The sequence below is a fragment of the Mus caroli genome, chromosome 19, assembly GCF_900094665.2.
Source record: "Mus caroli chromosome 19, CAROLI_EIJ_v1.1, whole genome shotgun sequence".
Taxonomy (NCBI): domain Eukaryota; kingdom Metazoa; phylum Chordata; class Mammalia; order Rodentia; family Muridae; genus Mus; species Mus caroli.
The window spans coordinates 6,146,146-6,161,876 of NC_034588.1; the positions used below are offsets into that span (position 1 = coordinate 6,146,146).

General features: G+C 50.1%; 2 protein-coding genes across 4 annotated transcripts in view; both read left to right on the forward strand.

Moving 5' to 3' along the window:
- Eml3 (EMAP like 3) overlaps window positions 1–5,430 on the forward strand; it is a 12,006-nt gene extending 6,576 nt beyond the window's left edge. For all 3 annotated transcript variants that reach the window (XM_021151479.1, XM_029472461.1, XM_021151480.1), the window contains exons 11-22: window positions 136–291; window positions 451–592; window positions 949–1,100; window positions 1,182–1,307; window positions 1,383–1,514; window positions 2,272–2,339; window positions 2,852–2,940; window positions 3,012–3,109; window positions 3,241–3,328; window positions 4,438–4,536; window positions 4,762–4,892; window positions 4,989–5,430. In XM_021151479.1, the coding sequence (XP_021007138.1) occupies window positions 136–291; window positions 451–592; window positions 949–1,100; window positions 1,182–1,307; window positions 1,383–1,514; window positions 2,272–2,339; window positions 2,852–2,940; window positions 3,012–3,109; window positions 3,241–3,328; window positions 4,438–4,536; window positions 4,762–4,892; window positions 4,989–5,192 (1,485 nt within the window). In that variant the 3' untranslated portion in view covers window positions 5,193–5,430. The remainder of the gene's footprint in view (window positions 1–135; window positions 292–450; window positions 593–948; window positions 1,101–1,181; window positions 1,308–1,382; window positions 1,515–2,271; window positions 2,340–2,851; window positions 2,941–3,011; window positions 3,110–3,240; window positions 3,329–4,437; window positions 4,537–4,761; window positions 4,893–4,988) is intronic.
- Window positions 5,431–5,682: 252 nt separating this feature from the next.
- Mta2 (metastasis associated 1 family member 2) lies at window positions 5,683–15,636 on the forward strand. The gene is made up of 18 exons (XM_021151253.2): window positions 5,683–6,230; window positions 7,297–7,364; window positions 7,872–7,965; window positions 9,609–9,726; window positions 9,860–9,923; window positions 10,108–10,225; window positions 10,486–10,588; window positions 10,800–10,899; window positions 11,021–11,209; window positions 11,296–11,370; window positions 11,491–11,549; window positions 11,773–11,870; window positions 12,004–12,143; window positions 12,738–12,966; window positions 13,593–13,682; window positions 14,251–14,369; window positions 14,475–14,623; window positions 14,829–15,636. Exons 1-18 carry the CDS (start codon window positions 6,203–6,205, stop codon window positions 14,992–14,994), a joined length of 2,007 nt encoding a protein of 668 aa, XP_021006912.1. The 5' UTR covers window positions 5,683–6,202; the 3' UTR covers window positions 14,995–15,636.
- The last annotated feature ends 95 nt before the right edge of the window (window positions 15,637–15,731 follow it).

Sequence of the window (15,731 nt, forward strand, 5' to 3'; positions counted from 1 at the left end):
GCCAGGACAGCCAGGGCTACACAGAGAAACCCTGTCTCGAAAAACCAAAAAAAAAAAAAAAAAAAGAAAGGCATTAAAGACAGTGAAGGCGCTCAGGACTTAGGGTGGCTGAATCAAGTGTCTTCTTTTTTTCAGAGTACAAATGACTCAGTCCTCGCTGTTGGCTTCAGCCCTCGTGACAGCAGCTGTATTGTCACCAGTGGAAAATCTCATGTCCACTTTTGGAACTGGAGTGGTGGGACAGGGGTTCCCGGGAATGGGCTCCTCGCCCGGAAGCAGGGTGTTTTTGGGGTGAGGTGTGGATGGGTGAGGCAGTGGAGAGGGAAATGGGGCTGAGTCCTGTAGACTCTAATGCACCCCAGTACCCCCAACTATCCTGTGACATCTGTTGATTCTAATGTCCCCAGCATCCACATCTGTCCTGTGACACCTGTTCTCTGCCCTCTCCAGAAATACAAGAAACCCAAGTTTATCCCCTGCTTTGTCTTCCTTCCTGATGGAGACATCCTCACTGGAGATTCTGAGGGGAACATTCTTACCTGGGGTCGAAGTGTCTCTGATTCCAAGACCCCAGGCAGGGGTGGGGCCAAAGGTATGTGGTTAGGGCTAGCATTTAGGATATTTGTATCTCAGAAATTCTGTGTGAACAGAGCAGAGCGTTTCCTTTTACCCTGGAGAACTGATGAACTCTGTGGGGCCTTGTCTAGAAAGGTGGGGAGCCACACAGTAAAGGAGAGAAGGCTAGGGATTTGAATTTGTTAAATCTCAGGTTCAAAGTTCAAAGGGCTTTTTTTTTTTTTTGCTACTATTACTATGAGCTGAATTGGTAGTCATGATGAGGCTTAGAGAGTCTTCTGGGGGGGCCTGGTAGCTAGAGTTAGTCTGTGTTGTGATGCTCTAAGCTGCTCCTTTCTCTAAGAGCATGACTTACCTAGCCTTTACCAACAGAGACCTACACAATCGTGGCCCAGGCCCATGCTCACGAGGGGTCCATCTTTGCCCTGTGTCTCCGCCGGGATGGGACAGTGCTGAGTGGTGGTGGGCGGGACCGACGACTGGTACAGTGGGGGCCCGGGTTGGTGGCCCTCCAGGAGGCGGAGGTGAGAGATGGGCTGGGGTCTAGGAAGGGATGGGGAGAGGAATGGTCAGTATGCTTTTGACATTCTGTTATTACTCTGTAGATTCCAGAACACTTTGGAGCTGTGAGGGCCATTGCTGAAGGGCTTGGCTCTGAGCTGCTGGTGGGAACCACAAAGAATGCATTACTGAGGGGAGATCTGGCTCAGGGCTTCTCCCCTGTTATCCAGGTTTGGAAGCTAAAAGCCAGGGCAAGTAGGGAAGGGAGTTTGGGGAAGAGCAGTGGTAACTCTGTTCTGTTGCAGGGACACACTGATGAGCTCTGGGGACTGTGTACACATCCGTCCCAGAACCGCTTCCTCACCTGTGGCCATGACCGGCAGCTCTGCCTGTGGGATGGCGAAGGCCATGCACTGGCCTGGAGCATGGACCTAAAGGTAGAGTCAGCTGCCCTTGATCTGCCACGCTATACCTGCTCTGACTCCCTAATCCTGCCTTTCCTTCTGTGTCTGGGAGAACTGACTACTGTGGTTACAGGCTGTTCAGATGTGAACTCTGTAGAGATCGGTAAGAGTGACACCTGAGCGTTGCTGTTGCCTCAGACCTCATTTTGGTTCATCTGTAGCACTGCTAGGTGCTTTCGGTGTCTTCCCCTTACTAGGCTCTATCCCAGGTCTCTCATGCCTCCTTTTCTCTGGTTGCCTTGGAAGGATCCTTTAAAGTTACTAAGATGACAAAGTTACATCCAACTTCTCTTATTAGAAAGCCATCTTCTTTTATTAAACTTTATGTTTTTTCTTTTTCTTTTTTCTTTTTTTTTTTTTTTAAGACAGGGTTTCTCTGTGTAGCCCTGGCTGTCCTGGAACTCTCTGTAGACCAGGCTGGCCTTGAACTCAGAAATCCTCCTACCTCGGCTTCCCGAGTGCTGGGATTAAAGTCGTGCGCCACCAATGCCCGGCAAACTTTTATCTTTAATTAACATTTACATAATACTCAGTTTTGACTGTGACCCAGGCTCTTTCCTCCCCCAACACCTTGACCTCCATCTGAATCCTCATGTCTCTAGAATTTCCCCTTATACTTTCATGTACGTTCTACTACCCCTTCCTCAACCCCACCCCCTGAAGTCTCTGTCCTGATCTCATGGGCCCCTTAGAAAAACAATTTCTTCAATTTACCTTTTTTTCTTCCCAGGAGACGGGTTTATGTGCTGACTTCCACCCAAGTGGGGCAGTTGTGGTTGTAGGACTGAACACAGGGAGGTGAGAGAATACCACACCTCCTATGAAGAAAAACAGGGAAGTCTAGGAAGGGTTCTTGGTAACAGGGGAAGGGACAAGAGGTGACCAAGGCTAACTAAAGTGTTGAACCACACCTTTCAGGTGCTTCTCTGTAACCCAGGCTGCCCCTCCCCTGGTGTCACCAAGTCTTCCCCATGTATACTCTTCAGTCTGGGACAGAATGGGGTAGCAGGCCAGGATGGGGAAGCAGTGGGACTCGGAGGGGTGGATGTGGGTGGGCGAACAGGGAAGTGCCAGGCTGACTGACTCCACAAGGTTTCTGTGGTTGGCCTGGTTTGCAGTTCCTGACTTCTTTCTCAGGAGACATCAGAAGCCCCTCAGCATTTCTATGCCCTTAGCCTCGTCCCATCCCCCAGCCTCCTTCCAGACACCACAGCCTGATAGTCTCTGTCTTCTTGCTGACTCTTTGCTCAGAGCCTCCCTGGGGGTGGGCTCACATCTTGCCTTCTTGCTTCCTTCCCTTTCCCTTTCAGGTGGTTGGTTTTGGACACAGAGACCAGAGAGATTGTGTCTGATGTCACTGACGGCAACGAACAGCTCTCAGTTGTCCGGTACAGCCCAGGTGGGAGCCACCCCCACCCTGGACCTGGGTCCTGCTCTGGCTCTTCTTTATCTGAATAAGTTTCTTTGTAGATGGGTTGTACCTGGCTATTGGTTCCCATGACAACATGATCTACATCTATAGTGTTTCCAGTTGTGGCACTAAGTCCAGCCGCTTTGGCAGATGTATGGTAAGGACGCTGGGGTGGAAGGTGGGATTTGTTAACTGTGGGCACAGTAACAGGGGTTTGATGCATTAAGGGCTAGTCTGGGGATGGGAAATGGTAGCCATCTTGTCAAATTCTTGACTCTTATTCCCCAGGGGCACTCCAGTTTTATCACTCACCTTGACTGGTCCAAGGATGGGAATTTCATCATGTCCAATTCTGGGGATTATGAGATTCTCTACTGTGAGTGGCAGGGAGATGGGGATAATTTAAATTTTTTTTTTCATCAGGCTGGCTTAGAATTCTCTATGTGGCCCATGCTGTTTTTGCATTTGTCATCCTCCTAATTATGTCTCCTAAGAGATTATGTGGGTGCCGACAGGAGGCTTCTAGTCAGGAGGGCTGATGGTAGTAGAGGAACATCAAGCAGAGGGGCTGATGTGGAGGGAAGTGGAGGTTGGAATTGGACATAGGGATAACCCAGTAAGTAGGTAAGCTACAGTTTCACACTCTATCTTCTCCAACAAGAACTCAAGGGAGTTGAAAAATGGACCAGGCATTGTGGTGCATGCCATTAATCCCAGAACTTGGGAGGCAGAGATAGGTGGCTGGATCTTTATGAGGTCAAGGCCAGCCTGGTCTACATAGTAAGTTCTAGGGCAGCCAAGGCTGCATAGGAAGACTGTGCCTCAAAATACAAAACAAAGGAAAGGCCAGGCGTGGTGGCGCATGCCTTTAATCCCAGCACTGGGGAGGCAGAGGCAGGTGGATTTTTGAGTTCGAGGCCAGCCTGGTCTACAAAGTGAGTTCCAGGACAGCCAAAGCTATACAGAGGAAGCCTGTCTCGAAAAACCAAAAACCAAGCCAAAAAACCTCAGCCCCCCCCCAAAAAAAAACCCCAAAACAAACGAAAAAGACTGATGCACTAAGAAGACAGTGCTTTGGGATAGCTTCTTAGGGCAAGTGGAGGGGCTACCTTATTCTGGGAGGAGAAGCTGATGAGAAACTGTTAGTACTTTATCCAGAGGTTGAGGCAGGAATGGGAAGTTCCAGGCATGTCTAAGGCTAGATTCTCTGTTTCTGAGACAGGGTTCCCTCTGTCACCTGGGTGTGCTGGAACTCACTTTGTAGACCAGGGTGGCCCCCAACTCAGAGATCTGTCTGCCCCTCTAGGACTGGGATTAAGGATTTGCACCATCATGCAGGTCTAATTTAAAGCCAAGCCAAGTCAAACACCGTCAGTGAGAACTTGGGAAGCACACAGTGGGGTTCATAGTGGACGCTATGCCTATGATCAGTTCATGTTCTCAACTGAGGGAAGAATGATGGCTGAGTAGGCGATTTCCACCTAGGGGATGTGGCTGGAGGCTGCAAACTGCTGAGGAACCGCTATGAGAGCAGAGACCGGGAGTGGGCTACCTATACCTGTGTGCTGGGCTTCCACGTCTATGGTGAGCCAGGATCTGGAATCCGTTAGGAGGGCTGGGGAAACAAGGAGGAACCCATTCTGCCCTCAGAATACTGGGCATGTGCCACCTCGGGGTGGGGGTCATAGTGGCAAATCCAGGCTAGGAGGCCCCTTGGGATTGTCTGGAGCGCAGTGGCAACCTGAAGACCTGAAACACTGCAACTCTAGGTTGTGGTAGCAGCCTGACTGAGGCCACCTGTTGTGTTAGGTGTGTGGCCTGATGGCTCTGATGGGACAGACATCAACTCCCTTTGCCGCTCCCACAATGAACGGGTGGTGGCTGTGGCAGACGACTTCTGCAAAGTACACCTCTTTCAGTACCCATGTGCTCGAGCCAAGGTGAGGCTTCAGGGGACCATTGGGCCCAGGTGGGTAGGTTTGGTACCCTGCCATTGCTGCAACCAGTTTTTTGTTTTCTTTTTTTCTCTCATCTAGGCGCCAAGTCGTATGTACTCAGGTCATGGCAGCCATGTGACTAGTGTCCGGTTCACACACGACGACTCATACCTTGTCTCCTTAGGTGGCAAGGATGCTAGCATCTTTCAGTGGCGAGTGCTGGGGGCCGGGAGCTCTGGGCCCGCTCCTGCCACACCATCTAGAACGCCCTCTCTGTCCCCTGCCTCCTCCCTGGACGTGTGATTGATGTTGGATGGTCTTGTCCCTCTGGTACTGTGGTCTGGCCAAAACCCCTAGGACCAAGGACAGTCTTTTCCTGTGCTGGCTTTTTCTTTGACTTCATACATTCCCAATTGCGCATTTTCCTGGAGGTGCTAACCACCCCACTGCACACAAAATAACAACAGACTTGCTGGCTGAGCCAGGCAACCCAGCTCAGACACCCTCTGCTCGGTGAGGGGCAATAAAAAGAAAAAAGTAACTGCCTGGTGCTTTTGTGCGGCGGGTCCCCACAGGGGCCCAGTTGTGTTAGGATGAAAGAAAAAAGTGCAGGGCGGGAAGAGAAAAGGGAGTTCAGACCAAATATGCAAATAACAGGCAAAGCGGCTTGCAAATAACCTCAAGAAGAGTGAGGGCGCGCGCGCGCCTTTCGACGCCACTGCCGGGGAGCAGTCCTAACCCATAGTGCAAAGAGTTAATTCCGGCTCCCCACCGCCCTCAGGGGCGGGGTCGAGCTGCAACGGAAATAACCGAGCGCGGGGCCGCGGCTGAGCGAAAGGAGCCGAGTTCCTTCCGGAAGTGGCCGATCTGCGGGGTCTTGCTCTCCGACCTGAGCCGAGCGCTGGGCCTTGTTCTCCGGATCGGCCGAAGGTGTTCCGGAAGCAGGCGAACCCGGACGCGGGCAGGGCAAACCTTGCCAGCGGTTGGCACCGCACGACGTCTGCTGGGACTCGGTGAGGACGCTAGGAGCCGGAACCTCACTCCGGTCAGGCAGGAATCGAGCTCGTTCCGGAAGAAGCCGAGTAGACCGGAGCTGGCCTTGGTGTCCCGGCGTGAGGCTATAGCAGTGTCGTCGTCGCGCGGGCAGTGATGAGCCGCGGCGGCTGAGCGAGCAGAGGTGCCGGCTGCTCGGGCCCCATCGACACTTCCGCGGAGCGTCAGCCACGCGCTGGGGGCTTCGTCTGGAGCTGAGCTTTGCCCCCGCGAGCCTCCGGGACCTCTTTGTGTGGCCGGAGGCGGCGGCGGGAACGGCCATGGCGGCTAACATGTACCGGGTGGGAGGTGAGTACCCTGAGCGGAAGAGGCTGAGGCCGGGATCAGGGAGACTCGGTGTCCGCAGGCGCGGGGGAGCCACATCTGGGGTCGTGTGGGCCGCGGCACCGACCGGAACCGGAATCGAGAGCTATGGTTCCGCGCGGCGACGCTATCGGGCGCAGAGTCTACCGCAGAGGCTTACCTGCAGCCGTAACGGTGCTCTGAGACCTGTGACTGGATCGCCGGGCTGGAAGTGGCCTTGGCTTGGAAGGGGCCCGAGTGACCGCCCGGCCAGCCGCGCTAGGGGCTAGGCGCGCCGGGGTTTTCTTTTCTGTGGCGGTTTGTGCGTTCGCGAAGGTGGGGCCTGAACAGTTTACTCAATTCTCCTATACAAGGATGCAACTTGAGTGCAAAGTTTGTATGGATTCCAGGGAAATTTCTTGTTCTTGTCTCTTAAGTCCCACTTTTGAGTGAAGATCTGACGTTAGAACTGGGTGTTGCAGGGGTAGGGGGTAAAAACTCATTTCCTTTTTCTTCTTTTTTCCTTGTTTCTTTTTAGACAAGGTTTCTTCTCTGTGTAGTCTTGGCTGTCCTGGGACTCATACTGTAGACCAGGCTGGCCTCGAACTCAGAGATCCGCTTGCCTCTGCCTCCTGACTGCTGGAATTAAAGGTGTGTGGCATCACTGCCTGGCAAAGTGTTTCCATAATATCTCTTTTCCTTCCTTCCTTTTTTTTTTTTTTTTTTTTTTTTTCCCCCCCCCCCCCATTTCCTTTTTGAGGCAGGTTTTCCCCTTGTTTCTTTTGAGACAAGGTTTCTCTGTGTAACCCTGGCTGTCCTGGAACTTGAGCTGTAGACTTGGCTGGCTTTGAACCAAGAGCCTGCTTTGGTCTCCCAGACTGTTGGAATTAAATGCATATGCCACCACTGTCCAGCTAATGACTAATACTTATTTTCTTAACTCTCTCCTCTTGCTCATCTCCACTTCATCTCTATCTAGAATTTTGTCTCATTTTGGTCCACACAGACCGACTTTTTCATCTGGGTGCCCTCTCCTCTGATCCTCTTGTTTCTTCCCCACCTCCTTCTACAGATTACGTCTATTTTGAGAACTCCTCCAGCAATCCTTACCTGGTTAGACGGATTGAGGAGCTCAATAAGGTGAGTGGAGTTGGTTTTTTGTTTTGTTTTGTTTTTTTAATGATACAGGGTCTCTTATTATGTAACCTTGGCTGCCTGGAACTTGCTGTGTAGACCAGGCTGATCTTAAACTCATGGAGACCCTTTTCATTGGTCCTGAAATTATCTTTGAGTATTAAGTCTTTACTGCTAAGTTTTTCTAGCTCTTCTACTTAGACCCTTAAGGAGATATTGCTTTTGGACTCTGTGCACTTCCACTCGCCCACCTCCCCCCAGCACCTTCACTTTCTTTTTTTGTTGTTGTTTTTTTGTTTTTTGTTTTTTTTTTGTTTTTTCGAGACAGGGTTTCTCTGTGTAGCCCTGGCTGTCCTGGAACTCATTTTGTAGACCAGGCTGGCCTTGAACTCAGAAATCTGCCTGCCTCTGCCTCCCAAGTGCTGGGATTAAAGGCGTGCGCCACCATGCCCGGCATGCACCTCCACTTTCAAATGGCCAATTTTTCTTCTCATGTTTTTCTCCCTCCTTTAGACTGCAAATGGAAATGTGGAAGCAAAGGTTGTCTGTCTTTTCCGGCGAAGGGATATTTCTAGTAGCCTCAACAGCTTGGCTGACAGTAATGCTCGTGAGTGTCTTCATTCCTCACCCCTTTCCCCTCCCCAGGATCTGAGGACTAGACATGTTCCTGCAGGTGTTTCCCCTGGTAGCATTCCCAAGGGAGGGCGTGAGTTTGGGGGGTGGGAAGTGCCTGGTCTGCAGAGGGAGGCCTGTTGTTACACGTTGGGGTTGGAAGCAGGGCGGGCAGACCATGATAAGGAAAGCCAGAATGAGGCTTATGTGTGTGAGTGGAGAGATATTTTGATAGGAAATGAAAAGAGCTTTAGAGAAGCACACACTCGGGGACATTTTGGGTACTTTGGGACAGTGGTTAGTGAGTGATGGCCAAGGTGAAGAGGAAGATACTGTTTTGAGAAGCCTGCATAACAGAGAGGAGGCTTATGCTGTAGTCTGAAGGCGATGCCAAAACATTAAGAGAGATGATAAGCTAGGAGCAGTTCTCTTGGGTTTTCCTGCCTTTACCTTTTTTCCTCTCCACTCCAGTTAGTGTCTTTTTTGACTTATTTTTGCTTTGTCTGCATTTTCTTTATGATCTTTATATTGTAATTTTTTTTCACTTAGTTTTATCTTTTTTCTTTCTTTTTTTTTCTTTGAGACAGGGTTTCTCTGTGTAGCCCTGGCTGTCCTGGAACTCACTCTGTAGATCAGGCCGACCTTGAACATAGAAATCCACCTGCCTCTGCCTCCCTGGTGCTGGGATTAAAGGCGTGTGCCAGCACTACCCACATCACTTAGTTTTCTTTTGACTCCCTTTTTTCTCCTAGATTCTTTTTCAGGCCCCAGACATGAAAGGGTTAATGAACTGGGCCTACCAAGTTTCCTGGCCCTTTGGGGTTTCCTGCTCCATCTGGCAGGGGCTGACCTTGGTCTTGTTCAATCAGAAGGGGTGGGGGTGTGGTTCTTTTTGCCCTAGCCCTGGGTTTTCCTAGAACACAGAGAGACATGGACACCCCCCCCAAATCTGTACCCCAGTTTTCAGGGGAACAATGCACCGATGAGCATGTGCCTGAGGTTTCTGTCGTCTTCTACTTTGGTTGGCACTTAGCCAGGTTAACTGTTTCTACGGAGATTTCAGTACAGGCTGCTGCCTCTTGGTGAGGAAGGTGTTGCACTGGTTTCGGAGTTGCCCTTCTTGAAAGCCCACAAACTATTATTAGCCAAGTAGAAAGAGAAGGAACATTAGGTTGCACGTGATGTTTCAGGCACAGCAAGAAGTCCTGAAGTATGAAGAGGAGCTGGTAAATAAACAGCGACCATGTGTGCTATTTTTACTTCTTCTTAACTGGATTTTAGGACCTCGGACTGGTTGTGCAAGAAAGAGCTAAATATGACGTCACACTGTATTATGGCTCTGTTTGTGCTTTCTGCGTGTTGTCAGTGTTGGCAGCTAGGATTGGGTGCATTTCTGTGGTATCCTTATACTCTCACAGTATAAGGATGTGATAATTCCTTTGATGGAATTAGAGAGAGGATGGAACATCTACACTGAGGTGTAAGGCCCAAAGGCGGGGCTGGTAGGGTAAGAGTGAGCTGCCCGAGGAAATTGCTAGGCAGCAGCTGAGGTCGGCTCTTCTTTACCGGACTAGCTAGCTGGCTAAGGTACCTGTTTCTGAATTAGTTTATGACTTGGTTTCTTCCTCAATATTCTAGGGGAATTTGAGGAGGAATCAAAACAGCCAGGGGTCTCCGAGCAGCAGAGACATCAACTGAAGCACCGAGAGCTTTTTCTTTCTCGGCAGTTTGAATCATTACCAGCTACCCACATAAGGTATAGGACGATCAGGGTCACTGTGGCCTATGCGCCCTTATTTAGAAGATGGAGAGAACGGGGTGGTGTATTGGAGATGGCAGGTAAGGAGGGATGCTCATCCAGGACTTTTGGGTTTGTCTTTTTTTCTTAGGGGGAAGTGCAGCGTGACTCTCTTGAATGAGACAGACATCTTAAACCAGTATCTAGACAAGGAGGTGAGGAGCTGCTGTGATGAGAGGGAGGTGAGGGAATGTTGCCCCCTAAAGGCAAGTGAGGAGGTAAAGGGGCCATGGACCTCACAGCCGGGGTGTGTGTGTGTGTGTCTGTCTGTCTGTGTGTCTGGAGAGACCTTACTGTCCATGCAGATTCTTCCTACTAACCTCCTCTCTTCCTCTTTAGGACTGCTTTTTTTACTCACTGGTGTTTGATCCTGTGCAGAAGACACTTCTGGCTGATCAAGGGGAGATCAGAGTTGGTTGCAAATTCCAAGCTGAGATCCCAGATCGTTTGGCAGAGGGTAAGCAACAGAACAGGAAGTGCTCGAACATGAAAGTTTCTGTGGATAGCTTGATTTGGGGTACCAGTGTGGAATCTGCTAGGTGTTGTGTTGTGGCTCTGACAGGGTGAGACTTAGGAACATGAGAGAGACAGGTGGGCACAGCTGGGAGGGGAGTTCTGAGGTCTGATAGACTCCAAGCAGAGCAGAGGAAGAAGAGCCATTGTGAGTGACTATAGTTATTTCTCTCTCCCTCCGTGGTGATTCTGTTGTTTCCTCAGGAGAATCAGATAATCGAAACCAACAGAAGATGGAGTTAAAAGTCTGGGACCCAGACAACCCTCTTACAGACCGGCAGATTGATCAGTTTCTCGTGGTGGCCCGGTGAGGGTGGGTGGATCAGGAAGGTGGGCTGGGGAGGAATGGACTGAATTCTGCGTCTCATCCAATTTCTTTTCTTTTCTTTTCTTTTTTTTCTTCCTTTCTTTTTTTAAAGTGGGCTTTGTTTTAGGCCTGGGCATTTTCTTTTTCTTCTTAGTTCCTGAACCTGCTTCAATTTTTTTCTTCTCTTCTTGACTTCTCAATCTCTCTTTAGAGCTGTGGGAACCTTTGCGAGAGCCCTAGACTGCAGCAGCTCAATTCGGCAGCCAAGCTTGCACATGAGTGCAGCTGCTGCGTCACGAGATATCACTCTGGTAAGTGCCAGCTGATAGATAGTTGGGCGTGTTGAGGCAGGAGAGGAGGGCGGGAGTCCTGGAGAAGGTAGAAGTGCTTAAAGAGTAGCAAGTCCTTAGCTTTGTTCTATATTTTTGGTAGTTCCATGCCATGGATACCTTGCAAAGGAATGACTATGACTTGGCCAAGGCTATGTCAACCCTAGTACCACAGGGAGGCCCGGTGCTCTGTCGGGATGAGATGGAGGAATGGTCTGCTTCTGAAGCCATGCTGTTTGAAGAGGCTCTGGAGAAGTATGGGAAGGATTTCAATGATATCCGCCAGGACTTTGTAAGTGAACAGGACTAGGAGGAGGGAGAACGATGACTGAGCTAGGATCACATGCCATCTCATTCTCTGTTTGCTGTTCTTTTTAGCTACCCTGGAAGTCACTTGCAAGCATAGTCCAGTTTTATTACATGTGGAAAACCACAGACCGGTATATTCAGCAGGTATGGGTCAGGCTGGCTGGGAGGCTGGACCAGAGGCTATCTGCTTACCTCTCTGCTATTTCTTTTGTTTGATTTCAATTTGTACTGAGATGCTCTGAATTTCTGTTTTTCTCCTTACAGAAAAGATTGAAAGCTGCTGAAGCAGACAGCAAACTGAAACAGGTCTACATCCCCACTTAGTAAGTGTGGCAGAAAGGGAGATGGTGCCTTCCTTAGTGATTGCGGTAACCAGGAAGCAGAGGCTATGGCTCAGTGACGAGCATGGGCTTAGTATGCTCAAGGCTGTAGGCCTAATCCCCAGAACTCCACAGAGTCGGAAAGAGAACGGAAAGTGGTGGTAAGAGAGACACAAGTGGGTTGTTTTCTTAACTAGCTTCTGTCTTCTCTTGTTTCCTTCATTAGTACCAAGCCAAACCCTAACCAGATCATTTCTGTTGGTTCAAAACCTGGCATGAATGGGGCTGGATTCCAGAAAGGCCTGACTTGTGAGAGCTGCCACAGTGAGTTCCAAGGAGGGACAGGGTTGCTGGGGATAGGTGGTCCTAGGGTGGCTTATTCTCTGTCCTGGGAATTTGAGGATCTCGGGTGGCATATTTCCTGCCAGCAAATTTCCCTTCTCTCTCTCTCTTATAGCCACACAGTCTGCCCAGTGGTATGCCTGGGGACCCCCTAACATGCAGTGCCGACTTTGTGCTTCCTGTTGGATTTATTGGAAGAAATACGGGGGACTGAAGACCCCTACCCAACTTGAAGGGGCTGCTCGGGGCACCACAGTAAGAATCAGTGGGTGGGAACTTGGCATGATGACTGAGGCAGGTGGGTGAGTTAGAGGCCAGTCTGGTATACAAAGCAAGCTCCAGGTTAGCTGGGGCTACATACTTAGATGTTGTCTCAACAAATAGAAAAGAATCACTGATGCCAGGCGTGGTGGCGCACGCCTTTAATCCCAGCACTCGGGAGGCAGAGGCAGGCGGACTTCTGAGTTCGAGGCCAGCCTGGTCTACAAAGTGAGTTCCAGGACAGCCAGGACTACACAGAGAAACCCAGGATATAGCTACCTAGGTCCTATTAGACTGGGCTATGGGTCTCGAAAAGCCAAGAAAAAAAAGTAACTGCAAGAATATGTGGGGATTGGGAGAGCAGTGGGCTTCTGAGTGCTTTAGGCAAAGGCCAGAAAACCTTTGACCTCTTCTTCCATGGAGACTGTCAAATGGGTAGGAGCACCTGCCAAGTATTGGGAAGCCAGGGTGGTTGGGCGGGGCTTCACTGAAGAGGTCAGGTAGAAACAGTTGGCTGTCTTCAGGAGATAGAGGACAGAATTGCACTGTTGATTTGCGATTTCTCTTTTTCATATGTCATTCCTCTAGGAGCCACACTCAAGAGGTCATTTATCCAGACCTGAAGCCCAAAGTCTCTCCCCCTATACAACCAGTGCTAACCGGGCCAAGTTGCTGGCTAAGAACAGGCAAACTTTCTTGCTCCAGACCACAAAGCTAACTCGTCTAGCCAGACGGATGTGCCGAGATCTATTACAGCCAAGGAGGGCTGCCCGAAGACCCTATGCACCTATCAATGCCAATGCCATCAAGGCAGAGTGTAAGGACTGGAGTACTAGCAATGAGTCCAAAGTTGCTCTGGCTAGAGCCCATGACTGTAGGGATAGTAGGCCACAGCGGGTATTTAGAGATCTTGGCCACAGAAGAGAACAGTGAAATTCCTTCAGAAACTTTGATCTGCCATGTCTGGTGGTGCATGCCTAGAATGTAAGCCCTCAGGCTGAGACAGGATATAGCTACCTAGGTCCTATTAGACTGGGCTATGTAATGAGCTCTGGGCTAGCCTGGATTACTTACTAGGACCCAATCTCAAAAAACAAGGCTAGGCATTCGTATAACCCAAGCATTGGAGGGGTGGAGTCAGGACGATAATAGCAAGTTCTAGGCCAGCTGGTACTTTACAGCAGGACCATTTCAAAACACCAAAACAAAACTGCAGAGTACCCAGAGGCTTCCTCTCACTGCAGAGTACCCAGGGGTTCCCCTCTCACTGCAGAGTACCCAGGGGTTCCCCTCTCACTGCAGAGTACCCAGGGGNCCTCTCACTGCAGAGTACCCAGGGGTTCCCCTCTCACTGCAGAGTACCCAGGGGTTCCCCTCTCACTGCAGAGTACCCAGGGGCTTCCCCTAACTGCAGAGTACCTAGAGCCTTCCTCTCTTTTCCAGGCTCTATCCGACTTCCTAAGGCTGCCAAGACGCCACTGAAAATTCACCCTCTGGTGCGGCTGCCCTTGGCAACTATCGTCAAAGATCTGGGTATGAGATGGGGAGCTACACCCCATCCAGGGTGGGTGGCAGGTGGAGAGACAGTCTGGGTGGTATCAGGCTCTCTGAGCCTTCTCTTCAGTCAGGCTGACGGCTGGATTTCCCTCTCAAGAGTCTTCTCTTCAGTCAGGCTGACGGCTGCATTTCCCTCTCTGAGTCTTCTTCCCCAGAGGTTTTTTTGACACCGAGTCCACACAACTTAGAGTATTTGTGTGTGTGCTTATTATTATTATTATGATCCTTCTTGTTATTGTTTTTTGGTGGTGGTGCTGTAGATCAAAACCCAGAATCTCATAAGTTCTGGTTAAGTGGTTTACCATTGAGCTCCATCTCTGGCACAGAAGTGGCTTTCTATAAGTATTTTCTGATCTGAAAGCATAATGTGTTTTTAAATAAGGTTAAGTAGCTTGGTAGGCCATTTTCTCCATTATTAATCTTTAGGCCATTAGAGTAAACAACTGGTCAGGGTAGAGAGGGAGGAAAGAATGGTAATGAAACTACATAGGCAAGGACAGTGGGAACATTTTCTATTTCATCCCCCTTCTCCCTCTACTGACAGTGGCTCAGGCACCTCTGAAACCAAAAACACCTCGGGGTACTAAGACACCAATCAACAGAAACCAGCTGACCCAGAATCGAGGCCTGGGGGGCATTATGGTGAAACGTTCCTATGAGACTGTGAGTTGACAGAGTGGGCTGGGAAAGCTGGACAGGGTGGGCTTTTGTTTCAAATAGGAGTCTAAGGAAGGTAGTTCCTTCATTATGTACCCCATCCTTTTCCAGATGGCAGGGACAGGGGTCCCCTTCTCTGCCAATGGAAGGCCTCTGGCTTCAGGGATTCGTTCAAGCTCACAGCCAGCAGCCAAGCGTCAGAAACTAAACCCTGCTGATGCTCCCAATCCAGTGGTATTTGTGGCCACAAAGGATACCAGGTAGGGAGAGAGTCCACCATGAGGGGCTGAGAGGCTGGCAATCCAAGTTGTCCAGCATTGGAAGTAGGAGTATCTGAGAAAGATAGGTGCATAAGAGAATGTGGGTACCAGAGGGTAGAACTGTAGAGGGCACTGTGGAGCTGCACCTGCTTGAGTCTTGGTGCTCATCAGGCTTTCCTGTTTCTGTCTTGCTCTTTTTGGCCAGGGCTTTAAGGAAAGCTCTAACTCACCTGGAAATGCGCCGAGCGGCCCGAAGGCCCAACTTACCCCTGAAGGTGAAACCAACGCTGATGACAGTGCGGCCCCCAGTTCCTCTGCCCGCTTCTTCACATCCTGCCAGCACCAATGAGCCCATTGTCCTGGAGGATTGAGCATCTTAGGGGGAGGTGGGATGAGAGGTAGAGGGGTGGGTGCCCAGGACATACAAATCTTCATTCCTTTTGGTATCAAAGGGAGTAAGGAGTGAGGGAGGGTTGACCCTGGTGTGTGTGTGTCCTTGCAGGGGTTGGACACCTTCTGGTGTTAGTTACTGCCTGTAACTGCCAGTAACGTCCCTTTTTGGGCTTCACAGCCTATAGGAACTTGCCTGTGTGTGTACCTACCCTATTTGGGGCCTGGGACCCACAGGTGGTTTGGACAGTTGGGGGGGAGGGTTTTTTAATTTTTTTAAAATGAACTTCCCTTTGTAAAAGGGATGGAGGAGGGGAAGAGTAAACATATCAGGTGTTGGTCCCTGGCAGGGGAAGGGGAAGTACACTGCCATGTCTCATTTTTCCTTATTTTCTAATGGGGGGTTACTCTTACTGTCCGGTGTCCGGACTTTCCTAATTGGAATTTGAGAGCCCTAAGATGGTGTCAGCCCCAGCCCATGCTCACTCTTTCTTCCCTCCCCTTTCTCCCTCTGCCTTTTATATGCCAATTCTCAGAAATAAAGATCTTTTGTCTGTTTTTTAACCTCAGATTCTGTAATTGGTTCTTACAGTGACAAATAAAAAGCTGTTTTCTTCAGCTCCTCCAGGCTCAGCTGTTCTCTGTGTGCGTGTGTGTGTGTGTGTGTGTGTGTGTGTATGTGTGTGTATGTGCATGCGCATGCGTGCGTTGCATTTTG

What these genes read in the sequence shown, in the direction of transcription:
- Mta2 (XM_021151253.2), top strand. Translation starts at nt 6,203, where the DNA reads ATGGCGGCTAACATGTACCGGGTGGGAG. An exon ending in TTACCAGCTACCCACATAAG is followed by an intron (nt 9,727 to 9,859) that starts GTATAGGACGAT and finishes TTTTTTTCTTAG; the next exon opens with GGGGAAGTGCAGCGTGACTC. An exon ending in CGTCACGAGATATCACTCTG is followed by an intron (nt 10,900 to 11,020) that starts GTAAGTGCCAGC and finishes TATTTTTGGTAG; the next exon opens with TTCCATGCCATGGATACCTT.